The sequence below is a fragment of the Hemitrygon akajei genome, chromosome 4 (assembly GCF_048418815.1).
Source record: "Hemitrygon akajei chromosome 4, sHemAka1.3, whole genome shotgun sequence".
Taxonomy (NCBI): Eukaryota; Metazoa; Chordata; class Chondrichthyes; order Myliobatiformes; family Dasyatidae; genus Hemitrygon; species Hemitrygon akajei.
In genome coordinates, this window is record NC_133127.1 from 143,737,017 (window position 1) to 143,755,195 (window position 18,179).

At 38.3% G+C, this 18,179-nt stretch overlaps 1 protein-coding gene across 3 annotated transcripts in view; it reads right to left on the reverse strand.

The window, feature by feature from the left end:
- The window catches only part of lonrf2 (LON peptidase N-terminal domain and ring finger 2), a 28,727-nt gene that overhangs the window by 4,656 nt on the left and 5,892 nt on the right, over window positions 1-18,179 (reverse strand). Inside the window, exons 2-11 of one of the 3 annotated variants that reach the window (XM_073043482.1) lie at window positions 15,255-15,373; window positions 15,031-15,153; window positions 14,582-14,743; window positions 13,345-13,552; window positions 12,930-13,029; window positions 12,101-12,215; window positions 9,488-9,609; window positions 6,322-6,480; window positions 4,951-5,113; window positions 3,372-3,521 (exon numbers count right to left, since the gene is read on the reverse strand). In XM_073043482.1, coding sequence (XP_072899583.1) covers window positions 3,372-3,521; window positions 4,951-5,113; window positions 6,322-6,480; window positions 9,488-9,609; window positions 12,101-12,215; window positions 12,930-13,029; window positions 13,345-13,552; window positions 14,582-14,743; window positions 15,031-15,153; window positions 15,255-15,373 — 1,421 coding nt within the window. Of the gene's footprint in view, window positions 1-3,371; window positions 3,522-4,950; window positions 5,114-6,309; window positions 6,481-9,487; window positions 9,610-12,100; window positions 12,216-12,929; window positions 13,030-13,344; window positions 13,553-14,581; window positions 14,744-15,030; window positions 15,154-15,254; window positions 15,374-18,179 lie in introns of those variants that run through there. The other 2 variants (XM_073043483.1, XM_073043484.1) reach the window with 2 other exon arrangements.

The following is an 18,179-nucleotide window of genomic DNA, read 5'->3' on the forward strand; positions in this document are numbered from 1 at the left end:
ATAGCACATGTCATCACAAAGGCGACACATAGGCACCTCTAATTTCTTCGTTACTTCTTCAAAACTTGTCGTTTCCACAAGTCACCAAAAACTTTGACAAACCTATAGATGCACAATAGAGTGCATCATAACTGGCTGCTCATTGGCCTGGTATGGAAACTCCAATGCCCATGGTGGATACAGCCCAGTCCATCACAGGCAAAGTCCTCCCCACCATTAAATATACTTACAAGGAGCATTGTCACAAGAAAGCAGCAAATATCTTCAAAGACCTCCATCATCCAGGCCATGCCATTTTCTCATTACTACCGTCAGGCAGGAGGCCTTGGATCCCACACCACCGTGTTCAAGAACAGTTATTACCTGACAACTATCAGGCTGCTTCAATCACAACTACACTGAACTTATTCTACAATCTACAGACTCACTTTCAACTGCTCTTTACAACTCATGCTCTCAGCATTATTTCAATTTGCACACTTTGTCTTCTTTTGCACACTGGTTCTTTTGACAGTCATTTATCACTTTATGTAGAGCTATTTGTAAATTACTGTATTTCTTTTTTCCTGTTGTTACATACCCCATGGGTATCTTGTGACTGTCTTATGACCATGATGTAATTGAGTATCTTGTGAGTATGATGTAATTGTCTTGTGATGGTGGGGTGATGTAATTTTCCCGCCAGTGAGGTCACATGATGTAATTTTCCCGCAGGTGTGTGGTTGCATGATGTAATGTTCCAACAGATAAATAGGGGAAACCCCTGTTGTGATGCAGGGAGATTAGTTCGATAGTCAGTTTTGCTGCGTATTCGTCTCATGATACAGTTTCGTTCTTAAAGTGGAGTTCTTACTTTCTATTGCAAGGAGAAAAAACCGTTGTGCCGGCAGTTTCGCCAATTGCTGCCGGTTCTGGTTTGTTGCATCTTTGATTTATCTTAACAGTCGAGTTGGAGAGTGAAGACTTTACCGAAGTACAGGAACCCGAAGGATTGAGTAAAGTTGGTATCGTTCGGCGGTTTTATACAGGATTGACCTTATTTAATCTTTGTTCAGGAATAGTGACCTGCATCTGAGAGAACCCCTGCAAGATCAGGAAGGTTTGTGCTGTGTTCACCCTGCAGGAAAAGGCCAGTTCCTTTAAGCCATTTTATTTCCTTTGGACAAGGCATCTCTCGACTGTGATCAGCAGATTCGTCATTTTCTTCAGAGAAATTGTTGTTGCAGTATAGTCTCTCCTTACTGACTGTATAAATCACTTGGACTTCCGAATTTACCACTTTAAGAACTATGCCAGAGTTTGGCTGTTCGTTAAATTGCCATACAGCCGTTAACTTCCGGTTAAGTTAGTTGTTTGTTTAATTTTCACTTTTGTTGAGCAGAGTTTAATAAATGTTTATGTTTGTTTATAAAACCTGACTCAATTCTATATTCATTGTTGCCGGCCACATAACAGTAAATCTCTGCAATACAAGTGGCCCCCGTTTTTCGAATGTTCGCTTTACGACACCTCACTGTTATGAAAAACCTACATTAATTACCTGTTTTCGCTAACAGGTGTTTTCACTGTTACGATAAAAGGCAGCGCGTGCCCCGAGGAGCCAAGTTCCTCCCCCAGAACTGCATTCTAGCCGCCATTGCTTAAACACGTGCCTCTGAGCATCTGTGCTTTATGTCGATTTATTTCATGCATCTGTTAGCAAGATGAATTCTGAGGTATCAGAAAAGCCTAAAAGAGCTCATAAGGGTGTTACGCTCAGCGTAAAACTAGACATAATTAAGTGTTTCGATCATGGTGAAGGAAGTAAGGACATTGTCCACATGTTGAACCATCTGCACTACTTATACACAGAGAGAAAGAATCTTGAAAGCTGCTGATGTTACTGCTGGTTCTGCTCGTAGCAAAGTGGTCTCTTTTAGTCGGCATCCAATAATGGATAAAATGGAAAGTCTACTGCTTGAGTGGATTGATGGGTGTACAAAGCGTGGTGTTCCATTAAGTTCTCTTATACTTAAGGGGAAATCAGTCAGTCTTTTTAATAAGCTGAAACAGAAAGCACTGGATGATGGTGATGAAAGTGTTGTGAAAGTGGAGTTTAAAGGCAGTCATGGGTGGTTTGATCGGTTTCTGAGGCGAGGGCAGCTTCATAGCTTAAAGTTTACTGTAGAGAGTGCTTCAGCTGATACTGAAGCTGCCAAAAAGTTCCCAGCAGAACTGAAGAAAATAATTACAGAAGCTGGTTATTCATATAAGCAAGTGTTTAACTGTGACGAAACTGCAATTTATTGGAAAAAATTGCCGAGCACCTCAACCTCCAACGATTCAGCCTTAACACACCATCATCAGTGTGCTCGCTATCTTCCTGATTCTAGTAAGTGAAACTACACTGTTACATACATTATTTCTACTTTATATAGGCTATGTATTTTTATGTGTTATTTGGTAGGATTTGGCAGCTTCATAGCTTAAAGGTTACTGGAGAGACTGCTTCCAGTACGTAGTGAGATTATACATCGTGAGATTTTCGCTACGGTGGACAGTGCTGCAATGATTGCAGAAAAGTATTTCTACTTTAGGCTATGCATTTATCAGATCATTCCTGCTTTTACATACGTTACTGTTATTTTAGGTTTTATGTGTTATTTGGCATGATTTTGTAGGTTATTTTTTGGGTCTGGGAACGCTCACAAATTTTTCCCCATATTAAGAGATGGTAAATGCTTATTCACTTTACGACATTCTGGCTTACAAACCGTTTCATAGGAACGCTCTACCTTCAGATAGTGGGGGAAACATGTAAAGCCATTCTGAATGTAGTATATGGTAACATACATGTACTTGATAATGAATTTACTTTAAATTTTGAAAGATAGTGTGGCAAGGGATGACAACCTTAGCTCCTGAAAATTTAACTATGAAATTTAATACCAAAATGAGAGAATTATTTTTAACTTTTTCTCTTCTCCATCACGAAATCCAATGTAAATCTCATTTGTTTTCTGTGGATGAGCAAAACCTATTTATATTTCCTGATTTTACTTTCATGGTTCCTTGGTATCCTAAAAAAGCAGCACATGTTCCCTATGGAGGGCACAAACTGAATCACTGCAAGATCACAACTACCTACTCAAGAGAGAAATCTGAGTAAATATTAATAAAGTCAAAAGTGTGCATTATCCTTTTGTTGCCCACCAAAGTCTTTTCCAAGTGGTTGGAAAACAAATCTAAGTATTATGTAGTACATTATGCAATGTACCATTCCAGTTTTATTGATGAGAAAGAGATCGCTTTAGTGCTAGCACGTACATCAGAATAATCAAGCTCCAATTATAAGCTTAATTAAACCAACTTTATTATGCAATCCTTTTTACCTGAGGTATTGGCTCCTTTCCTGGCATTGGTCCAAAATGATTCAGAATTTGAGTTCTCATATCATCCTTGAGTGATTTAAACCAAATTAATGCTTGGTCATACACCAGGTTAGACAGACTGACAAGTTCATTATACTCTGCCCCTTCGACCTGTTGGAACCAGAGAGAGAAAGTGTCACCTAAAAGGAAAAGAATAAAACTGCAATGGGGGATGGGAGGGGAACAAAACAAGTTTCTTTTGGTAATATTTAAACTTAATTTTTTCTCTACAATATCAAATTGCTAGAGAATATTTTTAAAACATAAAACCAATAACTACATTTAGAAAAATCTGTTTAATCAATAGGTCATTCACACACATTGCAAGCTAACTAGTTTTACATTTAATACACACAAAATGCTGGAGAAACTCAACGTGCCAAGCTGATGATGGCACCCGTTAAGTCTCGCGAGACCATGGATCTGTGCCTGCAAAGTCCTCTCCAGGGCGCATGCCTGGGCAGTTGCCCAAGCAGCAAGACTCCACTCTCCACGCCACCGATGCTGTCCAAGGGAAGGTCAAGAGCCGATACAGCTTGGCACTAGTGACATCACAGGAGTTGCCAGAGCGAGGTTGAATGCAACGTCAGACTGCCTTAGGGACTCCAGCTCCGGATTTGTCCTCAGGGTTTACTCCTGAAGCCTTTCCCATAAGTGGGTATGGCCGCAAGGCAGCGAAGGTTTGAAATCAGTTTTCCCTGGACTGCCTTCCCATGCTGACGAGCTCCTTCTACCCAAAGCTAGATCTATGCCAAGCTATATCTATGAAAAAAACGGAACAGTTGACGTTTCAAGCTGAAACCCTTCATCAATGTCCTGAAGTTTCCACTGGAGTTTAGAAGAGTAATAGGGGAATATTGAAACAAATCAGATCCAGAGATCTCTTGGCAAAATGAATTTGGAGAGGACATTTCCTCTTGTGGGAGAATTGAACTTGGATTGCCGGTTTAAAAATAAGGGGTGGCCCAGTTATTTCAAAGGCAAGGCAAAATTTTCACTGAATGAGTTACAATTGCTTAGAACACTCTTCCTCAAAAGGAAGTGGAAGCAGAATCTTTAAATATTTTTAAAGACAGATAGGTACTTGACAAGCAAAGGAGGTAAAAGGCTACTGGGGGTAGAAGGGAATATTGATTTGAAGTTAAATTCAGACTGGCTAGGATCTTCTGAAATGGCTGATCAAGCCTGAAAAGCAGTGGCCAAATTCTGCTCCTAATTTTATGAATGGTCATGTGCTCACCTCTGGCAACATGTTCTCTGGCCTGCAGCACATTGCTGCATTGCTGAAACTAGTTCACTGATGTAACCCACTGATACCATGAACCAGTCTCCCATTCAAAATAATAAAACATCCACTGCTCCACCAAATTATTTCAGAAATGAAACTAAATGGAAAATACTACCCTTTTCCTTAACTGCTTTCAGAAGTATGACCCAACAGAAATTTTGAAAAAAGCATTTATTTTAGTTCCTGTATTAAAACGTTGTTAAAGTCAAGCCCAGGATGGAGAAAATTTTACATACATCTTCTAGCACTTACCTGGTCATCTTCCAGGTACTCAATATTGGCAGTACTATAACCATCTCTCTGGCCGTGATGCAAAACTTTAAATCTACGCTTGCCAACTGTATCAACTACAGAACGACCATCAGGAAAGAACTTCACATCCCTGATTTCTAGCATGCAGCCATAATCAGCAAACCTAAGCAAAACAAATACACAAATTTAATTTCCTTTTGCACCCAAAGCCAATTCCCAAGTACAGTTTTCCCAATAATGCATTCATGTAGATCAAATGCTGCAGCCATCATACCAGTATGAAAATGACCAACATCACAAAGATGACATAACTACTACAGTCAAGTAGTACTATAATTTCAGAAATGCATCACTAAAGATGTATCTATATTTTCCTTCAATCCATATACTTATACTGAGCCACTCTGTATTCCTTGTCTCTGAAATCCATTCTTTAGTTTTCTTCCTAAATTGTAACCATTATGGTCATACCTTCCCTTTACACTTTCAATAAATCATTTAACATAGTATTAAAATGTCCCTGTTAATGAAGCTTTCCAGCATTGATCCAATGCCACCATTTCCCCTTTGGTAGCTCTTCTATCAGCCCTTTGCCCAACTCATCACAGAAATACAACCCTTGATATAAAAAAAATTTTGGAGCAATAATTGCTAGCACCGTTGTAACATTTCCTCCTCTAATCATGTCAGCCAGTTCTTAAAGCATGAGTAACTCAGGTATTCTTTATCCCCTGCTTTTATGTTAGTTCAGCTAGAGAAGCAATCACCACAATAACTTGCTCAAATTTCTCTCACAGTAAAATGATTAACAAGTTTCTTCAACTTTGGCTGGTAATGGGAAATGAGTCAAAATATCTACTTAAAATTTTTTAAAATGTACCACACTTGCATTACTGTTGTAGTCAATCATTTTTTTTTAATAAAATGTACAACACATCACAAAACTTGCTCTATGAAAATGTTCCATTTGACTTAGACTATACTAAAATAAATGACTTTCTAAAGTGTTAAATGTGAAGAGCATGAATAAAAGTGTGAGCGGTTTTATTTTGGCAAGGTGAGACAAAGTGTTCTTTGCATTTAGTACATAGAAAAATCACTTTGTACTTAGTTAATTATTTCTGAAGTGTAATCATTGTTAAAGCGGATGCAGCTGCCAAAGTGTTATGATACATGAAGCAAAAGGCTAAGTTAACATACAATATGTTGCTTGTGTGTTAAAAGCTTGTTAACTGTTCAATGCAGGATGGATTTCCAGACTTGGAATTCATTGCCTGAAATGACCCTTGATGCCATGTATACAGGTTCTAAAGTGTTAACACCGAGCTGAAGATGCCATGGTGTACTTAGTCAGGTTACCTTCACACATACCCATTAAGGTCACTTCCAATGCACATTCCAAATTGCCTGGTACCAGTTTCCATACATCTGCGAATCATGAGACGATAACGTGGTTCAAAAACGTGAAGAGGACATGGAATAGTTGGGAAGCTCATGGTGCAAACAAAAATCGGAACATCTTCGGTGAGGCTACGAAAGTAAATTAATATGCATTCACTCACTGTTTACTTCCTTTATTTGTGGTTTGATTGTTTATAGAAATGTTTAGAAAAAAAATCCGAACTGATATTATTGGGGACTCAATGGCCGACACCGTTGGAAATTCATTTCTTAAATCTAAGAGTTAAAGTGCAGTTAAATATCAAACCATGATGCAGCCATCTGTAAAATGGACTTTTAACTGAGCACAAGGTAGAATGTATTCTACACGAGATGGTCTTCATGAAAAAAGTACCCACAATTCTTCTGGTATTTCACCTTGCTTCTTACCCCTGTCAACTTTAATGCTTTGACCATTTAATTCTAAAGTAAATTCCTAAATTATCATCAGATTGCTGCAGGAATCTCTGGCACCTGCACCCCGAGTTATTGAAAACTATCTTTTCATATCTATTTCTCTTCTTTTACCCAATGGAATCAGAATCCTGCTACATCTGCATTGTATCCTTAACTTCCAATATTTCTCCTACTAAGTGGCGTGCAAAGAACTCAAAAGACAATAAATTGGCTTCCAATTATCATGCAGTTTCTATATAATACATCTTAAGAGTCAGAGCAGTACAGCACAGAAAACAGGCTCTTTGGCCTATCTAGTGTTATGGCTTTCCTTTAGTGCCATCTACCATCTAGTAACAGACCATAGCCCTCCATACCCCTCTCACCCATGTATCTGTTCGATCTTCTCTGAAACATTATAATTGAACCTGCCTTTACCAGTTCCACTAATAGCTTGTTCCACACTTGTCGCACTCTCTGAGTGAAGTAGCTCCCCCTCAGATTTTCCTTAAATATTTCTCCCTTCACCCTAACCCCATGACCTCTAGTTCTAGTCTCACACAACTTGAGTGGGAAAAAGCCTGCATGCGTTCAACCTATCTATCCCCCTCATAATTTTATATCTCTTTAACATTTCCCCTCATTCTCTGGCACTTAAAGGAATAAAGTCTGAACCTATTCAACTTATCCCTGTTACTGAGGTCCTCAAGTGCCAGCAAATTTTACATAAATTTTCTCTGTACTCTTTCAAGTTTGTTGGTATCTTTTCTGTAGATAGGTGACCAGAACAACACACAGTAGTCAAATTCGGCCTTACCAATGTCTTATAGAACTTTAACATAGCATCCCAGTGCCTGTACTCGAAACCTTAATTAAGGCTAATGTAGCAAAAGCTCTCTTTATGACCCTATCTACCTGTGATGCCACTTTCAATGAATCATGGACCTGTGTCACCACACCTGTGTCTTTACTGCTCACTGTGTAAGTATTACCCTAGTTGGTCCTTTTGAAGTACAACACCTATTTGTCTGCATTAAATTCCACCTGTTACTTATTAGCCTATTTTTCCAGCTGGTCCAAACCAGCTTGCAAGCTTTGACAGCTCTCCTCACCATCCACTGCATCCCCAATCTTGGTGTCATCCACAAATTTGCTGATCTAGTTTATCACATTATCATCTATATTGATGGTTTGATGATAAAGAACACTAGATATAACACTGATCCCTGCAGCACACCACTAGTCACAGGCCTCCAATCAGAGAGTGTCAACAACCTACTACCACTCTCTGGCTTCTCCCGCTAAGCCAAAATTGAATCAGATTTATTACTTCAGCCAACTGACTGAACCTTCTGATCAGTCTCCCACAGACTTTGACAAAGCCCTTGCTAGACCACCGACTTCCCTTCATTAACCTTCTTGGTAACCTCCTCAAAAAACTTTTAAGATTGGTCAAACATGACCCACCATGAAGAAAGCCATGTTAACCATCCCTAATCAGGTCCTGTCTATCCAAAAACTTACAAATCCTGTCTCTTAGAATACCTTCCAATAATTTACCCATGACTGAAGTCAGGCTCACCAACCTATAATTTCCAGGCTTATTCTTAGAGCCATTCCTACACAACAGAACAACACTAATTGTCCTTCAGTCTTCTGGCACCTCACCTATGGCTAAGTACATTTTAAATCTCTCTGCCAGGCTGCCTGTAATTTCTGCACTAGGAACATGCAATTTAGTATAAATCAGACAGCATTCATTTTCTTTTACATTTGTCAATGAGGTTGCTCAGGTGTTTTGAAGGACCAACAGCTCTAGTCTCCTTTATAGTACCATTTGAAAAAACAGCAAGACATCCATTAAGTATTTTTGCTCCTTGTGCTTTGCTACTATATTTGACATTGTCATTGTCCCTTACTGAGCAACAAATGACAGTCACTGATGTTACATATTCCACTTGATGACCTATTTGTTATTTGCTTTTAATAGATCCATGTTAATTGTACTTATTGATTCATGTTCTTCCAACTGATAAGCAATCCTGGTCCTAATTATTTTTGGAACATTTGACATCCTCATCTAAACTGGGGTATAACAGTGGCATTCCTCCAATTTTACAGCATCACTGCCATATCTTAACACAGTTTGCTGAACTTGAGAGAAGGCACCTACAACCAACAGGTTTCCTTCTACTGAGGATATTAGTTAAGCAGGAGGGAAAGATAAAAGCAAACGCATGCCCAAAAGCAATAATCAAGACTCAAGACCTCAATAAAGCTCCTCAAAGTCAAAAAATACTACACTCAAGGATTCTTTCAAGTCCACATCAGTTTTATTATTAATGAAACTTTTTTTTTGATATCAATAGAAGTTCAAAGCACAGCAAAATAATATTGAATAACAACAATCTTACTGTTCAGTTCATGATTGATTGAGGTCTTTATTGCCATTCTGGGGATGGCCTGCATAATTTTATGCGGCACCGACTATTAAAATAGCAAACATTTAGGAAGTTCACAATTGCTATTGCCTTGTCTTTCTTTTGAGTTGCACAGATGTCTCAGTAAATTATGATTTAATATAAATAAAGGCACATTTCCCAGAATCTCTGCACCACTTCTGTAGAGATGTGCTTAGAAATTATATTTTAGCTTTAAACCCATATAAAGCAACACACTTTCAATGTTAATTTTCACATACTTGGACAGTTCTTTCATTTCTTCTTCATGAAACTTCTTTCTCTCTTTCAATTCTTCAGGCAGGTACCGTACAATCAGTTCTTCTATCAGGAACGCCTTGCCAAAAGCCCTGGTTACCAGATACTGCAGTAAAAAAGGTGAAAAGGTAAAAGCGATTTAGTGCTTGGCGAGACTGGTGAAATAGTTCAAATCAGGAGGTATTAATTTGTTCTTTAATAGTCAGCTAGAAAATGCAAAGTTTTGTCTATCAACTTTCTAGCTAACTTATCTAGACTGACAGTTCTAAGGTTGGTTTCAGCATAAAAAAAAACTTCCATTTCTCATCTTCAAAATGCTTTTATTCCCCAACTATGATTACTGCAACCTTCCAAGCATTCAATGGCCTTCAGGTCATGTGATTAAGATTAATTTAAATATCTTGCCTATACATTGCAATTATGCTGTCAATGTAGCAAGCACCCGAACATGCAGAAGCATTATCAAATAAATTAAAACCGAACCCAATAAGGGGATAGAAGGGCAAATGGCTAAAGGGCACGCAACAGAGGAAAATCTTAAGGTGCATCACACAGATAGAGGGATAGAGATTTGGAAATGGAATTCCACAGCATAGCACCTTTGCTGTTTAAGCCTCCACCAATGTTTGAACAATTACATTTAGGAACAATCAAGTTGCTAGAATTAAAGAGAATTTATGTCTGGTAACACCAAGCAAAGATAAAAATATATACATTTACAAGGACAGTGAAATTTTTCAATTGAAGGTTAAATGCATTAACATCTACTATGGTAAGATTTGAAACCAGAAAGGGGAGAAGTTTTAAATTGAAATGTTGCTTAACCACAGACAATGCTGGTCAGCAACATGAGGTGACAGGTGAACAGGAATAAATGGAAGTTCGGTCACAGACTGACTGTGTCATTTTAAGTTGATGGCCAGTTGAACAAAGCTGGCCAATGCTGCACTGGAATCATCAAATCTAGAAAAAGCAAAGACATGGATGAGAATTTCCACAGCAAATGAGTTAAAGCAAAGGCGAAGATGGGTGAAATTGGTGGCCTTAACAATGGCAGGGACATGTGATCTGAAATTCAATTACAAGGTTAAATGCAATACCAACACTGCAAACTGTCTAGAAATGTTTCAGGCATTTCCCAGATTTATTATTGTCACATGCATCCAAGTACAGAGAAAAGGTTCCCTTGCAGAGGAGGAAAATAGAGAGTTATGGGCTGTGTAGGAGGGAAGGGTTAGACTGACTGTGGAGTAGGTTTATATAGTTCAGTACAACATCATGAGCTGAAAGGCCTGTACTGTGATGAACTGTTCTAGGTACTAGATCAAATCATTACACAGTCCATTGAGATAGTGCAAGGTAAAATAAGAACAGAATGCAGAATAAAGTGTAATTATAATTACTACAGAGAAAGTTCAGTTTAAGGATACAGTAAGATACAAGACCATAACGAAATAGATTATGAGGTCAAGAATCCTTATTATCTACCTTATTATACTAAGGAACCAAAGCTTTTAAAACAGCAGGGTAGAAACTGTCCATGCTTAGTGGTACAGGCTTTCATGCTTTTGTATCTTTTGCTCGATGGAAGGGTGTGGGGGAGAAGAGGGGATATCCATTGTGGGTGGAGTCTTTGATTATGCTGGCTGCTTTACTGATGTAGTGAGTGTAGACAGACTCAATGGAGGGAAGGCTGGTTTCTATAATGTGTTGAGCTGTGTCTACAATTCTCCGCAATTTTTGTGATCATGGCAGTACAGTTACCATACCAAACCCCGATGCATCTGGATAGGATGCTTTCAATGGTACATTTATAAAAATTAGCAAGGGTCGGCGTGGACATGCCAAATTTCTTTCGCTTCTTGAGGGATTAGAAGTGTTGGGGAACTTCTTTGGCCACAGCAACCACATGGTTGGACCAGGACATGTTATTGGTGATGATCCCTCCTGGGAACTTGAAGCTCTCAACCCTCAGCACCACTGGTGAAAACAGGAGCATGTGGACCACACCCCACTTCCTGAAGTCGATGACCAACTCTTTTATTTTGCTGAAGGAGGAATGGTTGTCATTGTGACACCGTGTTACTAAGTTCTCTGTATCCTTTTGGTACTCCAACTCATTGTTATTTGAGATACAGCTCACGGTATCAAGATTTCTTCATCCACCAGTCTCACAACTCTGAGGTCATCTCCCTTCCAATCTATCCCCAAAATGTGATTAGCTTGGCACTGGTTGCTGCAGCTTCAGTAATGCCAAGCTCTGGAATCCCTTCAAAATCTCTGAATCTGTGAATCTAATATCTCTTTGACCAACCTTTTGTAAGAGGCCTTGATTTCTCCCTTTGAGGCCCAGCGTCTAATAACAATATTAAGTACATTGAGTAAGTGTACACATGCAAGTTCCATGTGCATTTGTTGGGAGTGTAAAGGTACTAGTTATTTATTTTGAAAGTTCTTTCAATTTTCTTATCTATTAACACTGGGTACAAATGAAATAAAATCGTTTAATTCCTCATTAAAATTAACAGACCATAATGAGTACAACACAATTTTGTTCCTTTCAAAATATTAAGCACATTTAAATTTTGAACACCAACCTCAGCAACATTTTCTTTACAAAGCGGGCATCTGGAATTATGATCCAGACAGCGTTCCAAACACCTTAAGCAGAAGGTGTGCCCACAGGAAGTGGTGATAGGTTCATAGAACAATCTGGGGGGGGGCGGGAAGGAGAAAGAAAGGACAAGTTTTATACAGGTATAAGTGGCTCCATCACTTTAATGCTCACAAGTACACATGCAAACAACATGACTTTATATTTATAAAATTACATTCTACATGGGAAGTAAATTGATTTAAGATCGTGAGATGACAAGATGGAGAACAGATTGACTGAACACAACACAAAAGGTTGTCAATGTAATGCTCTCATTTAATCAGGCAGAATACGAAGTGCTGTCCCTCTAATTTATGTTAGCGTCACCCCAGCAGTGAAGGTAGAGGAAAAATAAGTCAGAGTGGGAATGAGGACTGTTCATTTCCTTCCACTGATGCCGCCTGACCTGCCGAGCTCCTCCAGCAGATCTTTTTTTGCTCCAAGTCCCAGCATCTGTAGCTTCTTATGCCTTTGTTAAATCTCAATGTTGTAATGCTCCTGCATTAAACCTTAATCAATTTTGTAATGTTCCTGCATTACATTTAGACCAATTTTGTAATGTTCCTTACTCATTTTAAAATATACTCTGAAAATTAGTTAATGCTCTGACTGTATTTTGGTCTAAATGGAAGGAGGTATTTTATATAGAAGACTCAAATTTAATGAAATCTTAAAAATTACATTGTGAGTTTGTCATTTTATGCAGTTTAGAGATTGTTTCTGATTAATTTGATATTCAGATACTTGAAAGAGATTTGAAATTTAAATACCTCATACAAAGAGAACATTCAAAATCAGATGGATCCACAAGCTTCCCAGGTATCTCCCCTGAAGCTTTGAAATTATTAAATGTCAATGGAGCAAGTTCATCTAAGTTAAGAGAAAAAGAACATTTTTAAAAATTTGATTGGAAAATAAACAGAATGAATACAAAGTTTTCTTCTAGAGCTAAGTTTTAGTAAGATGGAATATTCACCAGTTCAAGAGGTGTTAAAAAAGTGTTTCTTCATTTTAACTTCAGCAAATGAAAGATCAGATCATGAACAAAATAATTAGTGTGTACTTCATTTCTACTCCACATGAATTGTAATGTTCACATTATGCTACTATGTTCACCATCAGTGGCATGTAAGAGAGAATATTTTGTGTTGAAAATGTTAAACAAAACTTAAAATATCCTCAAACCTTTTTTAACCATTTTGTTGGGTCTTTTGAAGCGTTCACAGAACTGTGTCTCACTTGATAGCTTTCTCTTTTTACTGTCATCAGCTGGCCGGGATGGAACTGTGTCAACTGGCCGAAAGTTTTCACCAAGCGTTATCTTGGATGCTTTTAGTGTTTGATTCAAATCATTTGGTTCCTGGACTGCAATTTTGTTCACTTTGATCAAACACTGGCAAGGAGAGAAAGAAAATAATTCACACATTAGCATTCCATATGCTCACCTATACACTCAATGACCACTTTATTAGCTACAGCAATGGAACCTGAATGGTCTTCTGCTGGTGTAACTCATTCACTTCAAGGTTCAACGTGTTGTGCATTCAGAGATGCTGTTTAACACCCACTGCTGTAAAGCGTGGTTATGAGCTTCTGTCGCCTTCCTGTCAGTTTGAACCAGTCTGATTATTCTCCTCTGACCCATCTCATTTTTGCCCACCGAACTGTTGCTCACTGGATACTTTTCTGTCTTTGGCACCATTCTCTGTAAACTCTAGAGACAGTTGTGCATGAAATACACAGGAGATCCACAGTTTCTGAGATACTCAAACCAGCTCATTTAACACCAATCATTCCATGGTCAAAGTCACTCAGATCACATTTCCTTCCCATTCTTATGTTTGGTCTGAACAACAATTGAAGCTCTTGACTACGTCTGCATGCTTTTATACATTCAGTTCCTGCTACAACTGGCTGATTAGATATTTGCATTAACCAGCAGGTGTACCTGTGTAAAGTGACCACCGAGTGTATGCGTGTTAAAGATAGTATAGATATTAGGTTGTTAACAGTAGAAATATTCTTTAACATCCACGCCATTATTTCAAAAGAAATTTCCCCTTTATCAAGATTTTCTGACTAAATATAATAGAATTTTACAATTAACTTTCATATCCACTCACAAAACTTTCCACAAAACTCAGGCTGATGTTATCTGCTAGTCACTGTACAAGCCTTCATGTGATCTATTTGGCCAACATATGCAGAGTAGTATCCCCTACTTTCACCACATTGTGTAACATTATTTGGTTTTAGATTTCAAATTAGCAAGTGGAACTAGTAAGATCCCAGAACAGGCTGAACTAAGAATATGATCCAGAATGCCATAGAAATTGAGTTTCAGGTCAGTTGTTTGTTCTGAACTTAAATGAGTTTGTTTTGCACTGAAAGAAAATGCTTAAGAGACAAATTTACTATATACCTCAAAAGGCCCAGCAGCTGTACCACCTTTGACAACTGATGCAGAACTAAAATTGCTGAGAAAAGTAGGCTTGGGTCTGATAGAAGTTGCCTGCACTCGCATGTTGGTTAGGAGAGTGTCTTCCATATTTTCCACGACAGGTGCAAACATATCACACAAGATCTATAATGAAATGAAAGCACAGAGCCACGAGTTATGAAATGAAGATGCTCGAGAAACAAGTAGATATTTGAAAGCATTGGAAACCTAGTGACATTTGTCTATTTGTCAAGTGACTGGTGAACAATCTTTTAGCCAGCCAGATAGATAAATCATTTCTCCATGAATAAAAGTCACTAGTCACACGTGCTAGAGAGGAACTATGAATAATGTTAGCTTACCTATAGCCATCCAAAAGCATAGATGTTCAAATAGTTTGGTGGAGAGTTGCAGGCACAAAGATAAATTACCTTTTGTGCTTTTAGTTTTACAGCTTTCCAGTCTGGTCTCACAACAAGGCAGTATAAGTATTCCTTTAAAGCTTCTTCAATTCTACCCATTCCGGCAAGAGCTTCAGCTTTCCAAAAATGTCCCTATCAGGAAATCAAATACAGAAAAAGACATGGCATGAACATTGCCAATTCAGTTTTTCAAAGATGCAAGTTCTTATGTCATTCAAAAAACAATGGATTACCGTTGCCTTTAGTGGTTTAAGTGCACATGCCACATCTCCATCACAAAGAGCTTTCTCATATTGTCCGAGAGTTACATAAAGCTCTGCACGCTTACACAGCATCAAGTAGTCATGGGGGACTGAGGAAATAAATTGAGGATAGAATTCACTAAATGTGATCAACCATGTCTGAAAAACATCTTGTCAAATGTGTTCTGCGTTAATAAGCCATCATTCTTGATTATTCAGGACAACTGTAAATTATTCTTCATCATTTCTGAAATAAGCCACTAGCTTCCAAAAACAGTATCTTGCTTATTATTTATAAAGTTATCTACATTTTACTAAGTGTGGGTAATTGATACTATGCAGCCTCTTCTAACCAGGATATTCCAAAGTTATCGCTTTTTTAAAAATAAAAACAATTCAGTTTGCAACTCTTTGCAAAAGAGGCCACTTTTCATCATTCCAAACCATTGCTCACATTAACTCCAAATATAAACCTTGTGACTTAAATGGTTTGCAGAGAATTACTATATTGGGCATTGTGGTTTAACCATGATGAGAGAACAACACTTTTTTTTAGACAGAACTACCTATCACAATGCAGATGGCCTTGAACAAATTATTATTAATAGAGTTCAATTAAATTTATTTTAGAAATTGCTGTGAAAAAGCAACAATTTTTTTAAGCTGCATAACTTTAAAAGAAATGACAAATATCAAGAACAGGGATGTAAAGCACTCAACCAGAATGAGGCACTTCAAATGTACAGAATACCAAAAGCACAATTACATTTTCTTACTCTGGCTTTTAGACAACAGCTGGATTTTACAATAAAGCTACAGTGTTTGGTTAAATTTGGAGTAATCTGGATATTTGTTCTAGATTTGCATTTAAAAATCAGCTCTTTATGGTTAATAGCTGAGATCCTGTCACATTTTCTGGAAAGCAGAACCAGATGAGGATACTAGGAAGTGTGAACTACACTAATAAAGGAAAGCATTTGATATAAAACTAGACATTTATTGAAGATTTGAAGCAGAAAAACATTTTTCATTTCTGAGTATTTAACTCAAAAATTTTAAAGTTTGAATCTTTCTCAAATTTTAAAAGAGAGAAACCAGACGAGCAAAATATTTATTAAATCAGATGTTCTTCATGACAATTGCATCTTTTATTACACTTTAAACTTCCTAATCCCAGCAGTGACTTAAATCTAAAAGTCAATTTAGTACTATCTATTGGATGCTCTCCAATGCAAAATTCATTTCATTATTTGTTGGCACAAGACGGCATAATATCATTGTAATGCACTATAACAATGGCTTGGTATCTAAGATCTGAATTTTTTTTAAAAAGGTCAAGAAATAAGCTTGAAAAAAAATCACTTTAAACAAGAATCCATATATTTTAAATATTAATTTTGTAAAACAACCACATCAATTGCAAAACCAACATTTGTTGCTTGTCTGTAACTGCCCTTTAAGTTAGTGGCAGCAACTCTGAATCACTGACGTTCATCTGAAACCAGTGCAAGAAGCGAGTCTTTGAGATCAGAGCAAGACATCACTATTCAAACTACAAGAGGTGGTGTTAGCATTTGTTTAGAAAATACACAATAGGAAGATTTAGAACAACACACATTTAGGAAGAGCTGTTAAAAACATTAGAAGCCAGAGTTCAGGTGCATGTTGCAATGAGAGGGATCCGATGGAAAAAAAGCAGTAAGACTGGTCAGCTATCCCTCTCACCCATAACTGCTATCTCATCTGGGAACTAGTAAATTTAGACACATCTACATAAAGCTTTGCACAGAATGGAAATAAGCAAATGATTGTATTATGGATGCTATTATTATCAAAATCAATAATTATAACAACTAGAAGGAACCTAACAATATCCAAATAGGTTGGGAATACGGAGACCTACAGTGGAAAAACATTTTATTTGTTTATTCGTTCAGAGATACAGCACGGAACAGGCACTTCTGAACCAACAGCTGCACCACCCAGCAACCCAATGATTTAACCCAAGCTTAATCACAGGACAGTTTACAATGAATGGTCAATTAACCTCCTAACAATCTTCGGAACATGGGAGGAAACCGGAGCACCTGGAGGAAACCCACACATTCACAGCGAGGACCTCCAAACTCCATACAGAATTTAAATCTGAACTCCAACGGCCCAAGCTGTAATAGCGTGGTGCTAACCGCTAGGCTGCCAGTTTCACTGAGGCTTTATAGCACTTCAAGAGGACCAAAGTGGCAGTGCCAAGTATTACCACAAATTGAAAACAAAACAGTTGCTATCACAAAAGTGGTGTATCACAGAGGAGGAGCAGAAATGAGAAGTTTAGCCAACCAATAATGGAAGGAGAAAAGCAGAGAAAGGTAGGCTTATTCTGGCATGCCAGGTGTGTGAACTTCAAAAATAACACAAATATAGCCTCATTGCCGATCTCATTGCTCTGAGGTGACAACCCTTTTGTTGTTCGAGGAGCTACCCCACCCTCCATTTGCAGCAGCAGAAGGTGCCTAAACTAGTCTTTTCCCACAGAGCTTAGGCATTGGCTGCACCGAGCTCCAGTCCGCCACTCAGCATGTACTCCTACAGCCTGGACCTTACCAGTGTACAGCATGTGTTTACGGACATCTCGCTGCACCGGAAGACCAAGTTTTAGGCAGGCCGAAGGACGCCTTTCACTAAGTTGATGACCTTCCAGCAGTACCTGAGGTCTGTCTCAGTGTGAGCCCCTGGGAACAATCTGTGGGTCACAGGGTTCTTTGATACACAGCAGCTGGGGATGAACTGGGGACACATCCTTCTCCACATCCTCCTTGCAAATCCACTGCCTGCAAAGAGGTGGGCGACTGCATCTCCCTTGCTGTCTAAAATTGAGAAAGCATGAACTTTGCACAGGGTTCAGATCAGGAAGCCACA